This window comes from Molossus molossus, unplaced genomic scaffold, assembly GCF_014108415.1.
Source record: "Molossus molossus isolate mMolMol1 unplaced genomic scaffold, mMolMol1.p scaffold_m16_p_10, whole genome shotgun sequence".
In the NCBI taxonomy this organism is placed as follows: domain Eukaryota; kingdom Metazoa; phylum Chordata; class Mammalia; order Chiroptera; family Molossidae; genus Molossus; species Molossus molossus.
In genome coordinates, this window is record NW_023425345.1 from 89,263,658 (window position 1) to 89,278,243 (window position 14,586).

The 14,586-nt window shown below is 43.1% G+C and overlaps 1 protein-coding gene across 1 annotated transcript in view; it reads left to right on the top strand.

Moving 5' to 3' along the window:
- The first annotated feature begins 347 nt into the window (after positions 1 to 347).
- CRADD (CASP2 and RIPK1 domain containing adaptor with death domain) overlaps positions 348 to 14,586 on the top strand; it is a 179,297-nt gene continuing 165,058 nt past the window's right edge. The window contains exons 1-2 of the mRNA XM_036250795.1: positions 348 to 463; positions 1,644 to 1,947. Coding sequence (XP_036106688.1) covers positions 1,650 to 1,947 — 298 coding nt within the window. The 5' untranslated portion in view covers positions 348 to 463; positions 1,644 to 1,649. The remainder of the gene's footprint in view (positions 464 to 1,643; positions 1,948 to 14,586) is intronic.

Consider the following 14,586-nt stretch of genomic DNA (forward strand, 5'->3'; position numbering starts at 1 on the left):
AAAGTTGGAAAAGAAGATGGGAGTGCAGGAGATGGATGTTGCCATTTTAAATAGAGTGGTCATGTAAGGCCTCACTGATAAAATGACTTTTGAGACCTGACCATCTATTATTTCAATTGTGTGCAAGGCCCTGGTGGAGTAACTGTGCTAAAAATGCAGTTACCCAATTATTTTTTCCCTTAGATAACTCCCCTAAGTGATGCTACTTCCTTTTCATCTCCAGGTGGCTAGATTGTTTACCCACAGCAAATATGGCGGAAAAGCCTTCAGCCCGACACTTGAGCCCCTAATAAAGATGGCTACAGCACTTCCTGTCTTTGCCCTCAACAAACATGGCGACGACACTTCCTGTTCTCAGTTTTCGCCTTCAATAAAGATGGTGCTTATGGTACAGGTTCCCTGACAGTCTGGATACCGGTTGCAGTTTTATTTATTTATTTATTTAAGATACGTGTTTGCAGACGTAAGTAACAGGAAACCAGGAGCCCGATCCATCCGCTCTCGGAGGCCCCGCTCTGCGGCGTCTGCGGCCTGGGGCGGGGGCGGGGCGGCTCCCCCGCCCTCCTACCCGCCCGCGGCGACCCGAGCCGGACCGGTTTGGGGGGCGGTGGGGGTGCCCGGGACCCCGCTCTCCCCTCTGTCCGCTGTGAAGGTCATTCCCAGCCCCCGCTGTGTAGAGGGGCAGGTCTTCCGGAAAAACCTGTCGTCGCCCCTCCTGGTCGCGGGGCTTCGGCTGGAGCAGCAGGGAACCCACAGACGTGCCGGCGGGCGCAGGCGGCCCGAGTGCCCACGCGCTGCCCACCTGCCGGCCTGGACTGCCCGGGCCCTCCGGGTGGCCCCGCTCCCACGACGTCCCCTCTGTCGGGTGCGGCGGTCTGGCAGTGTGCCGTCCAGCAGTGCGCGGCTGCTGACCAGGGCTGGCACTGTGGACGTTTTCCTTTGAAATAAATAAATAAATAAAAAATCCCACCGACTGTCCCTTGCACGTGCAGTCTCAGCAGTGTCGCGATGGCGATGCACGCTGCTTGGAGGAAGTTTTACCGTAGATTGGACACAAACACTGCAGTGTTTTTCTCGAAGGGGATGGCGTATAAGCCTTTCCTTCTAGGGTAAGAGATCCTTAAACGCACTGGAACCTGGTGGTTTCTGGTCCCCGCGCCCATCGCCGTCCAGGTTCTGCCAGTGCCCATGTCCAGAGGCACCTGCTTGCATACTGGCAGGTTCCGCGGTGGTGGGACAGCTCCGCTGAAGGCCATGTTAAAATAAAACCACGGTTTCTTCTCAACTATGTTAAAATGAAATGTTACTCTGTAATACTCGGATACAAGTTACTTTTTAAGCAGGGTCTCTGCCCTACTTTCCCCCAAATCTCTTAATAGGAGGAGGAACTGAGCTAGGACCCCCTTGTTTGGAAAGCAAAAACAGAAAAGAGGATTCATGTTCAGTGTTGTTCATTCATTATGTTGGGAAACACTTGAAGTTAATTAAGTTTGGCTTAATGGCCATGTTATTTAACACATGGCTAGGCACTCTGCTAAGGTTCGAAGATGTCCATTTCCTTAAGGAGCTTACATTGCCGGGCAGTAGCTTTGGGGGCTCCTCAGTACGCCTGTAATCTGAGCTACAACTTTGTGTCTTCCCAGGGGGAAATGGAGGCTAGAGACAAGCAAGTGCTTCGCTCTCTTCGCCTGGAGCTGGGTGCAGAGGTACTGGTGGAGGGACTGGTTCTTCAGTATCTTTACCAGGAAGGGGTCTTGACGGAAAACCATGTTCAAGAAATCAAAGCTCAAACTACAGGCCTCCGGAAAACAATGCTGCTGCTGGATATCCTTCCTTCCAGAGGTCCTAAAGCATTTGATGCATTCCTAGATTCCCTGCAGGAATTTCCCTGGGTAAGGGAGAAGCTGGAGAAGGCAAGAGAAGAAGCCGTAACTGAGCTGCCTGCAGGTAGGTCTCAAAATGATCACTTCAAACCTGCTCCAGAATTGTTGAACTGTGGCCTTTGGATCGGAAGTTGGGGTTTTAGGCCGGGAGGGGATCAGCAGTTCCTTTAAGTGGGTAAGGAGTTTGGACTGAAGACATCTAGCTTTACAGGGATGGGATGAGGACATGAAATTAGGAAGTGCGGGGAAGAAAGGAAGAATGAACCATGACTGAGAGGGTGAGGCGGGAGCTCAGAGAATATACTTAGAAATGTTTCCAGGGAAACTTGGTAAGTCACTTGGGAGGCATATTCTCATCTGAGAGCCAGGTCATATCTCAGCCCTTGGCGTCAGGAACCATTTGGAAAGTGCAGATGGGAAAGCAGCATTCGGCCTCCTGATGACGGCTTCGTGGGGTGCCAGAGCTGCCTGCTGGAAAAGGTCAGGTTCATGAAGGAGGAGCTGGCCTCTAGGAAGGCAGGCCTCGCACCTGTTCCCTGGCTGCCCCACAGGGCCGAAAGGGATGGTGTGGCACGCTGGCTTAATTTGTTTTTAAAGGTTATTGATTTAAAGGCATCCTTTTTAATTTGATTTTGTTCAGACACCCAGAATATTTAACTTAAAAGGGTGGTAGGTTGTGGAGGCTCTCATTTTGATTAAGGAAAGTTGGAAGCTGTGGGAAAGAGAAACTGTCCTAATGCCATTAACCTGGCTTGTCGCAGGAAGATGTGATAGGAGATATTTTTTCCCGCTCAACAGCTCCCATGATTTACAGTTTTTACAAAAATTGAGGAGCAGAGAACTGAACTGACAAAAGAAAAAAATTGAAAGTTGACCTGCAGATTTTTAACAGTTAGGAAATCAACATTCTCTGGAGCTTTTGATAGCAGTAATAGAACTTCTCCAAGACGGTGGTCCTTAGACTTTGTTGTTGCTGTTTTAAAAATACCAGCATATCTGGTTATAAAAGCAAATACCAGTCAGTAATGAAAGACTACTTTTATTGTTTTTGCCTCATGGACCTCATATTTGAATGATTTTTTCAGACCACATTTATTAAGTGCTCATGATTAATTTTTCTATTTTTATTAATGATGTATGTCTGAATATCTGATCAACATTAGATAACCAGTTAACTTAGGAATGCCTAGTAAAATCCCAGTGGAAATAGAAAAAAATATTTTCATTTCTTTGCATGGCCAAATTACAGGCAAATATAAACACATATCTTATGCTTTTTGAAGCACTGAAAGTAGCTGAGCTTTGAAGACCACAGGAATTTTCAACTTGGATTGTCCTTACCAAATTAAATACTACAGGTGTGTGAACAAAGCCAGATTAAAGTATCTAAGACATTTCGACCACTTTATTGAAAGCAGAATAAATATCAGAACTGGGGAGATGTTAAAAGAAATATTAGGGTATCCAGTGTCGTTTCCTGGCATTTGACTTAGAAGGTCCTCTTGGCAACACATAGTTGGAAACAACAAAACATGTAGACTGAAAGCCTGTTCCTACCAAAATATTTACTTTAATTTTATACTCGTTTTGGGTGATGTAAATAGTACTGTTGTATGTTTTTAATAGAGGTATGACCTCATTGTCATTTCTTCAGATTCATTCAGAGAACAAGAAAAAATTACGTGGTTTTTTTTTTTTTTTTTTACTAAATGGAGAAAGTTACAGAGAAGTTAGGGGAAAACTGTTTTTGTTTTTGTTTTAAAAGTAAACAGAACAAAACAGTATGGAGAGTATAGAGTAGGGAAAAAGATCTATCGTATATGTGTTGAGGTTTAGGAAAATAATGTTAGTTTGTTAGTGATGTGGAAATGGTCAAATGTGATGATAGGTTAGCTACTGCATTGTTGTTTTCTTGCTGAGTAACACTGCTACTGAAAAACATTCTGAAGAGAGTTTGATTTACATACGTCTCTATGTATTTTCTACAATGATAAGTATATACTCACTTTTTACTTTTTTTCTTTTATTTTCTTTTTTATTTATCCTCACCCAAGGACATTTTTCGACCTTTTGTTCAGATAGAGTGGGAGGGAGAGAGAGAGAGAGAAACATCGATGTGAAAGGGACACATCAAGTGGTTGCCACCCACACAACCCAATCAGGGCTGGGGACAAACTGCAGCCGAGGTACGTGCCCTTAGTGGGAACTGAACCCGGGTCTCTCCAGACCGCAGGCCAACGCTCTAATTGCTGAGCCAAACCGGCCAGGGCCATACTCACTTTTTAAATAGTTATTGTTAATTATTGAATATTTCAAGTAAGATTACAAAACATAAGTAAGGTATGGAGAGTAATGGTGCAGTGAAAATCTGTTTCCCCATCACTCAATTAAAAAAAGATATTACCATTGCCTTTGAGGACCCCTGGGTGCTCCTCCCCAATCTTCACTCATCCCAACCCCCACCCACTGATAAATGCTGAATTGGAGTTTATCATTCCCTCCTTCACTTTATAGTTTTCGATTTCATAATCACTTTCAAAATCTACATACACTATAGAAAATTCACTATGCCATAAATATATATAAGGGATGGAAGAAATGATATTATTTTAAAGGAGTTGTTAGTTAACAGTCTTCTTTTATTTGACATCTTTAACTTTATGTTTAAATTAATTAATTTGATGGCAGCATTTTAATTCTAAAATTAAATTGGGACTTAATTGAAACTTTTGTGTGTGTGAAAGTTCTAGGGAAAAAAATCAGAGTTGAAGAGCCTTCAATTTAATGTCCCTGTAAAAAATGTGAGTGGGCCCAGAGGCCTATTTCCCAGGACCTCAGTGTGTCTTCAGTGTTGTAATAGAGTAATTTTAATAAGCTTTTAAATAGTCTATTTAAATTTTTATAAGGCATTTTTGAATTTTGAAGAACCAGACTGTAGGAAAATGTGATGCTTGTACATGTATGTATGTACATCAGCCTCTTCTGACCTCTCACAACAATTCGGTTGTAATTATTAATTTGTGTAGATTTGGTGGTCTCCTCTTGGGAGGAAGTGCTTTCTCTGTGGCCAAGAGGTGGGTCTTTCTCCAAGAATGGGCTGATTTTATTTTATTAAAAAGTTTTCTTGTTTTGATCTTCTCAGAGATTCTTGGTTTTCCCTTTGTTTGTTAGTTGAATTTTTGTGTTTCACTTGTAAATTTTGAGCTGCCTCAAAGGCCTTATTTGGTTAGTTCTTTTCATTTATGTTCTGGATTTAAACCTTTGATTCTCTCAGAATCTGCCTCGAGGACTGGCCTCCCTACCTCTGTTAATAAAACTCTAAGACGTTAATGGAAAATTGAATTTGTGTTTTTTTTTTTCACCCTATAAGGACTCTTATATTTTAAAAGAGGAATTCTGGCAATAAAATGACATCATCCAGCTTGGCACCATGGAAGGAACACTTGACAGTGTGTCCCTTACTGGCCAGGGTCACAGAGTAGACGCTAGATCAGCTGGAAATCGGCTCTGGCTCCTGTCAGGTCATTTAGGCGATGAGGATAATGCTAAATTTGGGTGAAGGCAACATGTGCCTGCCCGTCTGCCTTCCCACTACTCATGGGCTCTGTCTGCACTGACACGCTCACTCCAGAGCCTGAGCTAGCCTGGATCTGGGAAGGAGGGTCATGGGCAGCCCCAGTCTCACTGGTGATGGTGGGAATGACTGCTGGGCCCCGGGACTTCCTGTTCCGTTGTGTTGGTGCTGGCTGTGGGACTGGGTCTCTGTCATGATTCTCATTTAACAGTCAGCCCGACAACCCCACCTTTAACCCCAGGCTTCCCTTAGGCTGGGGCGTTATTTATTTATTTTCCTCCTCTCTAAACTAGCTTCCTCCTTCATGTTTTCTTAGCCACTGGCAGGGCTGTCTTGGAACACAGCTCTGTGCCTTCCATGTTAACATCAGATGCCTCAACTCTCTAGCGGATGGAGTGGCTGTCCTGGGCTGACATTTGCTTCAACCTTGCCTGAGTTTGAGCTGGTCCTCGCCATGGACCCTGTGCCCTGGACTCCTTAGATTCCCTCACTGGAGTGACATGCTGGCTGGCCTGTTTCTCCTCCACTTACCTGCTCCAGGGCTCAGCTGGTGTTGTCTGACCATGTACAGCCACATTGACCACTGTCTCGAGACGTACTCTGGCTCTTCCATGCATACTTGATGCATCTGAAGTTACTGAACAATAATGGCAAAAGTTTTGGGCATTGTAACAGGTTTGATAGAGAGCTGTCTAGCCTGCGATTTGCTAGTCATATCATGACTTGACCATACTCTGCATATAAGTTCAGTGTTGATCTCAGTTTATCTAACTTGTGGTCTCTCTCTAGGCACTTCTGTGGCTAAGTACAGTTTACTTTGTGGCATTCTGTGTACTAAAGAGGGAATGGTGGGTGAACATCCACAGCAAGACCTCTTCTTGTGGTAAGGGTGGAGTCTACAGAGAGCCTAGATTTCTGTATATCCCCAGCATGATTATCACATTTTCCCGAGGACCAGCTAGGTATCAGGTACTAGGTAATAGACACATGTGAAGGACCTCTGGATCAACTGAGGGGATTCATTTGTTCATTCAACAAATAATGAGTATTGATCATGTGCCAGACATTAGGTACCAGGGGTATTATAGTAAACAAAGCCCCTACTCTTTTAAAAAAAAAAATACTATTTATTTATTTATTTTTAAAGGACGGGATTGGGGAAGAGGGGGTCAAGGGGGAGAATAGGGACATCCAAAGTCCCTACTCTTATGAGCTCACTGTATTCTACAGTCTGATGGGGACAGACACCAAACAAATGAATAAATAGCCCTGGCCGGTTTGGCTCAGCGGTTGGAGCGTTGGCCTGCGGTACAGAGAGACCCGGGTTCGGTTCCCGCTAAGGGCATGTACCTCAGTTGCAGTTTGTCCCCGGCCCTGGTTGGTCGTGCGGGTGGCAGCCACTCGATGTGTCCCTTCACATTGATGTTTCTCTCTCTCTCTCTCTCTCTCTCTCTCTCTCTCTCTCTCTCCCTCCCGCTCTATCTGAACCAAAAAGAAAAAAAGAAAACAGGATGCTAATTCCCAAAAAATTTAAAAAAATTAAAAAAAATAAAAAAAAACAAAATAAAAAAAAAAAACAAATGAATAAATAATACAATCATGTGCCACATAACAACCTTTTGGCCAACGACTGACTGCATATATGACGGTGGTTTCATACGTTTGTAAAGGAGCTGAAGAATTCCTATTGCCTAGTGATGCTGTAGCCGACATAATGTCATAGAGCTATTCACTTAGGTGGTGGTGGTGATGCTGGTGTAAGCAAACCTACTGCACTGCCTGTTCTAGAAAAGAACAGCACATACAGTTATGTACAGTCCATAATACTTGACAGTAAATAACTATGTTACTGGTTTATGTATTTATCATACTATAATTTTTAGCATTCCTTTAGCATGTACTCTTTCTCCTTATTAAAAAAACTGTGCTGTACAACAGTGTGCTGTGTTACGCTGTCAGCAGTCTCATTCATCTCGTGTTTACCATGTCTTCATCACATTTCTTTTGTACGTGGTTAAATCTCGTGTTGGTTGTACAGTAGCATGCTGTATAGGCTTGTAGCCTGGGAGCTATAGGCTATACTACGCGGCCTAGGTGTGCAGTAGGCTGGACCGTCTGGGTTTGTGTGAGTGCACTCATTCTGTGATGTTCATGCCATGACGAAATCACCCAGCAGTGCGTTTCTCAGAATGTATCCCGGGTGTTAAGCAATGCATGACTGTATATCAGGTGATGATAGTGCTACGAAGAAAAACAGCATTTGTGCTGGTGAGGAAGGGCTTAGCATATTATTAGAGGTGATCAGGATAGGCTCTCTGGTGAGGGGATGTTCAGCAGAGACCTAAATTCTCCGACAGAGTGGATCCAGGACGAGGAGCAGTTCAGACAGTGGAGCCCCAGGTGACAGTGTGGCTGGAGCCCAGGCCCATCTGGGATAAGAGCCCTTCTCATGGAGAGACACATCACAGTGCACGTCAGCACAAGCACGGTCGTAACCATTTGTTGCTTCCCAAAATGTGAGGTGTGTGCACAGCTGTGATCTTGGGTGGCTCTTAAGATGATTTTCAATGACATGCGGAATGGGATTGAAGCACATAGCGAGAGATTTCTTTTTCTGTTTCAGTACTGAAACCAGGTAAAAGCCTCTGTTTGGTACAAGTATTTCTGAAATATCTCACTTGATACTTGCTAGTTTTTCTTTTTAACAGGCAGAAAAAGGTCCTCATGCTTAAAGGCTTCTGTGGACAGCAGTATTTAGTGTGAATCTAGTTGTTTTGCTCTTTTTTCTTGTATCCATTTACCGTTTTGCTTCCATTTATGGCAAGTAAAACTGCTTTCTATTTATGAACTTCCTTTAAAAAAGACATTGCTTTCCCCTGGCTAGTGTGGCTCAGTTGGTTGAGCATCGTCCCATGCACTGAAAGGTCATGGGTTTGATTACTGGTCAGGGCACATACCCAGGCTGCAAATTCAATCCCCGATTAGGGTGTGTACAGGAGGCAACCAATTGATGTTTCTCTCTCGCATCAGTGTTTCTCTCTGTCTCTCTTACTGACTCTTACTCTCTCTCTCAAATCAATAAAAACATATTTAAAAAAAATAACACACTGCTTTTATTTAAGTTAAAAAACACATAAAGAAAAACACTGAGAAAATAATAATGATATGAGGATATGGCCCAAAGCATGAAGATGCTTTTCATGTATTTTCTCATTTACAAAGAGTGAGTGGAGTTTGGGGCAGGAATCATTGCCTGGCTGGCACAGGGGAAGACGCTAGCTCTAGTGTGGATAGAAGAGAGTGCCATATTCAAGGCACGTCACTGTTTAGCTTATTCAGTTTATGCTCAGTGGCTGGGAACTGGTTAAATTTATTAGTACAAGTGCCAGGATGACTTACTTTTAGGTTGTCTAAATTGTAAACACATTAATTTGATAATGTAACTAAGTCAGCAAATGAAGACATATCCTGGTATTTCAGGCTTTTAGACTGGGAGGGACGTACAGATCATCTAATTTTTCTGAGAAAACCAAGTCCTAGGGAGATTAAGTCAACACTTAGCCATGATCACATAGCTACTTATTTTTTGCCAGGACTGGAATCCAGGCCTTTTAGGACCTTGTTTTAGGACCTTTTCTGCTGTGCAGTCTTAGCTCCCCACTGGGTTTGAAATGGAATTGTAATTTGCAGTATTGTTAATAGTTGAAATTAGCTTTTTAAAAAATTGTACTAATGCTTTGTTTTCATTTTAAGAAGATAATTTTTGAGGGCTTTTAGAGGTATTTTGGGATAAGATTTTACTAGAATATTATTTTTATTCATGCTGATTTTAATCACTTAAAAGAAAGTTTGGATAGTTCATACTGTAATTTTTCATTAGAAGACCCCCTCCTCCCTCCCGCAAGGCTGACATAAAGGAAGAGCGGAAGAGTTTTATCGAGTATTTATGGGACTGATGAAATAATGCATCTGTTGGCAGCTAATTGCAGCTCTTTCTAGGAATAGCAGACCATGTGACAGGTCTCTCCCCAGCAGGGATGCGTCCATTTCATTTTAAAAAGTGGATTTATTGTTCTTTGCTCTTAGAAATTCTCACTGTGACATTTTTTTCTCCCTCCTGTGGCTGTATGGGTCTTCTGGCTACATCAGTCACTTTATCGACCATCAGGGTTGATTTAGCTTCAACTCTGGCTTTTAAAGAAACTATTGATCTCCAGACTTCACCCAGGCCTGTTCATACCCAGATCTGAAGGTTGGGTCTGGACAGTGGTATTAGAGACACACACACACACACACTTACCTGCACAAATGCCCTACAAGGTTTTTTATTTTGTTAATCCTCACTCGAGGATATTTTTCCATTGACTTTTAGAGAGAGTGGAAGGCCAGGGGGTGGGGAGAGGGTGGGGAGACATCTATTGGTTGCCTCCCACAGGACCCAGATTGGGCCTGGGGATCAAACCTGGGACTCAAACACATGCCCTTGACCAAGAATTGAACCTGAGACCCTTCAGTCCACAGGCCAGTGCTCTAACTGCTGAACCAAACTGGCCAGGGTCCTACTAGGTTATTTTAAAGTAAAACCAGGGTTGAGCATCTTGTTCTCTGACCAGCTGATTAGGTGCATGGCTTCTTTCTCACTTATTGCTCCCCAAGTATGGGCCTCCCACAGCTATGTACTTGCTTGAAGAACTGTTCTTGTTTTGTGGGGAGGAAGTAGAAGGGCGGTTTAGGAATAGAGATGTAGGATATATAGTTTGTTTGAAATGTACAATCACAGATGTTTTAAATTCTCTAAATATCTTGAATATTGTTGCTTAAGAATGTTCCAGAATCTTAGACCCCATATAGGTGTCACTCAGACATCAACCTTAAAATCCATTAAAACTCTATGGGAATACATAGGCTAGATGTACATAGAACGAATTTGATTGGAGGGCTTTGAATTAGCTGGTGAATTTGGATTTGGAGGAATTATTTTCATTGCCTCTTTTCATTGTTTGGTGATCAAAAACCACCCGCAATACTCTGTGCCGTGTCCAAACGGAGACAGAACCTGCCAATGGAGAACGAGGCAGATGCTGCGCTCAGATCTGGATAGCTCGAGGACGGCTGGATGAGAGGAGGAGAGAGACAAATGGCCAGTAGGGAAGACTGGGACTGGCCTAGTCTGTCTGTGGGTTGGTCAGACATCTGGTAATTAAAAATGAAATTTTTTTTCTGTGTCTCACACAGAACCTAAAATAATATCAGTAAAATAATAATAATATTTATTGGGGGTTCACTCTGTGCCAGGCACTGTTCTAGGCCCTTGGCATTTATTAATTCATGTAATCCTGACAGTGACTTGATGAGGCAGGTATTATTACCCTTATCGCACAGTTAAGAACATGGAAGCACAGATGTTAAGTCATTTGCTCAAGGTCATACAGTGTGGAATCCAGACACTTAGACTTTGAAGCTTGATATTACATAGCTTATAAAAACACATTCTCAAAATTCGCTTTTCTCTTCTTCCTCATTCTGATAACCTGTAGTTACTCCAAAGCCCATCATTTACCAGCCCCCATTCTTCTTCCCTCCCCCACTCTGTCTCCCAGCACACAGCACTGGGGGCTTTTCTTTCTCTTTCCTGCCTGTTGTCAGAAGACGAATTCCTGGTTGGTCTCTCTCTCTCTCCCCCATTTCTTACTTGATTCATTTTTTTGGCTGGTAAGGTCGAATGTGAGGTCATATGGGGTCAAGAGAGCCCCTGGGTTGCTACCTTGAGAGTAAAAAAAGACTAAATTTTCTTGGCTGTGATCAGGAGACAGTGTGTCGGCTTTGCTGGTGCTGGAATCAGGCCTCACTTTTGCAGCTCTTAAGTCCTGCTATCAGAAGCCAGCACTTCCAATAACCAGCTTTTCTGGTGGTGCAGCCTCAGAGTTTAACCGTACACTTAGCAAGGTAGCTTTCTCTTTTTGTGGGTATAGTTCAGACTTGTAGGCTGCTGCCGTAGCTAGCTGCAGGAATGTTTGCCTTTACTTAATTTTAATAGGCAGCTGTGTTTATACTTGTTTTTTGGTTTGAGCGGTATATGATTCTTTGGAGGACTTCTATTCCTCGAGGAAAAAAAAGGGGTACATTGTACTTTTCCAAACCGTAAAGTTTAATTGAGAAGGAAATGTAACTTCTAGAAGAAGTTTAGGGCAGGTTTTAGTCCCAGACTTTATTTTTGTTAATGTTATAAAAGAAATCTTAACTCTGTATAAGAAGTGCCAAGTTGACAATTCCTGGAAATGTTCGTGTTCTATTTATGCTCAGCACCATAGCAGAGAGGCTGGTAACGCTGTTACCAAAATAATACCTCTGAGATGTATTAAGTGGCAGACGAGAGGCTTGAGGTTTTATACCTAAAAATAAGGCTTTGAAAACATCTCTCTGTCCCATTTGTAGGTAAGGTATAGGGGCGCTGAGTGGTGATGGTAAAGTTGTTACAGAGAATTCCAGAGCCAGCAGGGCACAGCTGCTGGACTTGTCTTGCTGTTAGAACTGTAAAAGGTTAGAGCTGGAGGGGCCTGAGAGACCCCACTTTACAGATATGGAAACTAAGGAATGTCAGTCAGTCTGCTAGCAGAACTCTGGTTCAAGTGTAGACTTCTTGCTAACATAAGCAAATGTATAGACATTTCTTTTTTAAGTGTATACTGGGTAGATCACAACTTTGAAAGAATTCCTAAAATTGTAGGGCTCAGTAAGGGCAGGAACGAGGCAACTCGGGGGCTCTCTAGCCATCAGTGATCATCTCCACTTGAGTTCCTGCACTGCCTTCTCTCAAGATGCAGTCCAACTGGCCTAAGTGCAGTCACGAACCCTTCTTTTCTGACACCCGTGACTTAGAGCGGGGAAGGGACAGTTCCACAAGGAAGCGGTGAAAGCGGCTAAGAGATGTCACTAGACTGTATCACCCCATTATTTTATATTGAACAGGTTTCACACTTGCGGGTCTGAAAAGAAATGACAGCTCTCTAAGGAAGGCGAAGTTCTGCATCTTAATACCGCAAAGCCCAGATTGCAGGCCAGAGGTCGTAGGAAAAATACAGGAGAGCTATTTTTGGAGCAAGCTAGGTCTTCTTAAACCTTTTCAAAATGAGAAGATATTGGGGAAAATGGATTGAGAATGTTAGAGAGGAGGTGAGAGAGAATTTGAATTGGGTTCTGGCTGAGGGCTTCACGTAAATAAATTCACTTTATCCTCATAGCTCTTTGAGGTAAGTACTATCATTATCATTTTCACTTTACTGATGAGGGTATTAGCTAAACTGCCCAAGGTGACATAACTCAGGTAGCAGCAGAGCTGAGGTTTGAACATGGACAGTCTGTCCTCCATTCCATGCTGTTTCACTGGCTACCCCATCCCTAATACCAGTTCTTGGTTCTGATCGGAGTCACCTGGGCCAGCTATAGCTTCTTTCTTTTCTGACCCTTTCTTGCTTGGGTTCTCACATTTAGCCAACATGTCCATTGTGATTTTTTTTTTTTAAGTTTACCAAATGGGAGATAAAAACAAAAAGTACCAAAAAAGATAAATGTTTTCTAAGAAATATGATTAGACAAAATAAGGATTTTGAGATGGCAGCTTTTGTTCTTTGAGTCTCTAAATGTTTCTCCTTTCCCTTTCTTTTCATTCTTAAATCGGTCATTTGATGGTGCTGTGGGCAAATGTGCTTTTTTCAGGCCTCTCATATTTGTCTGGGCCCTTTTATTCCTTCCTATGCCAGTCAAGATCCATCCCGGAGGCAAAAACTACACAGTAATTTGAAGAAAAAATGAACATAACGAATTATTAACTAGCAAAAAGAGTTAGCTGTGTTCAACTACTAAAGGGGTAAAAGGTCTCTAAGGAATATGGAAATAGCGAAGGGAAGAAGCTGCTTTTCTCTAGGGCTGAAGGAGACAGAGTGCAGGGTGAGGCACTGGGAGCTTGCAAGGGGCCCCTTCCCATCTCCAAGACCTCCTTGAAAATGAAGTGATTGCCTCAGGAATGTGCAGTAAACTTGCTAGAGGGTGCGGGCTGGAGCTGGTCTGTGAGAGTAGCCTACCTGGTGGAGAAACTTGGTAGGGAATGTAGGTGGAAGCCAGCTGAGCTTCAGAAAGCTTTCTGCTGAGTGGCAGAGAAATGCCCTGGAGAGTGAGCACCACTGGGTTTTTCAAATGCCACTGGCTGTGGCTGTCCACTTCAGAGGGCATAACACATCCCAGACCAGAGTGAAAGCCTCTTCCTCTGCTATGGCCTTGCAGTGTCCCTCTGTTGATGAAACCAACACTGAACCATGGCGGAAGGGAACTGTTTGTAGGGTCTGCCCTAGTATCACTAAGTAGGGGAAGAGGATGAACTTAGAGCTGAGAAGTAATACATTGCTAATTGGAGCACCTTATCTATAAAATGATGATAGTACATGATTCCCAAAGTAGTTCTGGGAACCTCATTCATTCATTCATTCATTCAGCCAACATTTCTTGATTATCTGCCATTGCTGGCTATTCTCTAAGGCTCTGAGAGTATGGTTGTTATTGTCTATTGTTTGTCTCTGCAACTAGACTGTAATCTTCTTTAAGGCAGAGACTTTTTATCTCTATACCTGTGGAACCTGTTTAGCATAGTGCTAGGTATGTGTTAGTCTTCACATGTTTATTGAATGAATGAAGGAATGACGATAAAGGTGAACATGAAAACAGCCATACTGTCATAGAGTTTCAGCAGTACTCGGGGAAAGGTAGAGGCAAATACATATAATACAATATGGAATTTGGGTTATCTTTTGTTGTATAACAAGCTACTTCAAAACTTAATGGCTTCAAATAACAGTCATTTATTTTACTCATGAATGTGTGATTGGGGCAGGGCTCAGAAGAAACAGGTCATTTCTGCTCTACCTGGTGTCAGTTGAAATGACTTAACTAACTGGAGCTGGAAGGTCCATTTCCTAGATGGGTCACTCACATTTGTGGTAAATTGGTACTGCTCGTTAGTAGCCCTCCACCTAGGCCTTTCTGCTTGTGGCTGGGTTTTCCTCACCATATGGTGGTTGAGTTTCAAAAGGCAGGAAGTGGAAGCTGCGTTTCTTAAGGTCTAGGCCTGGACAATGG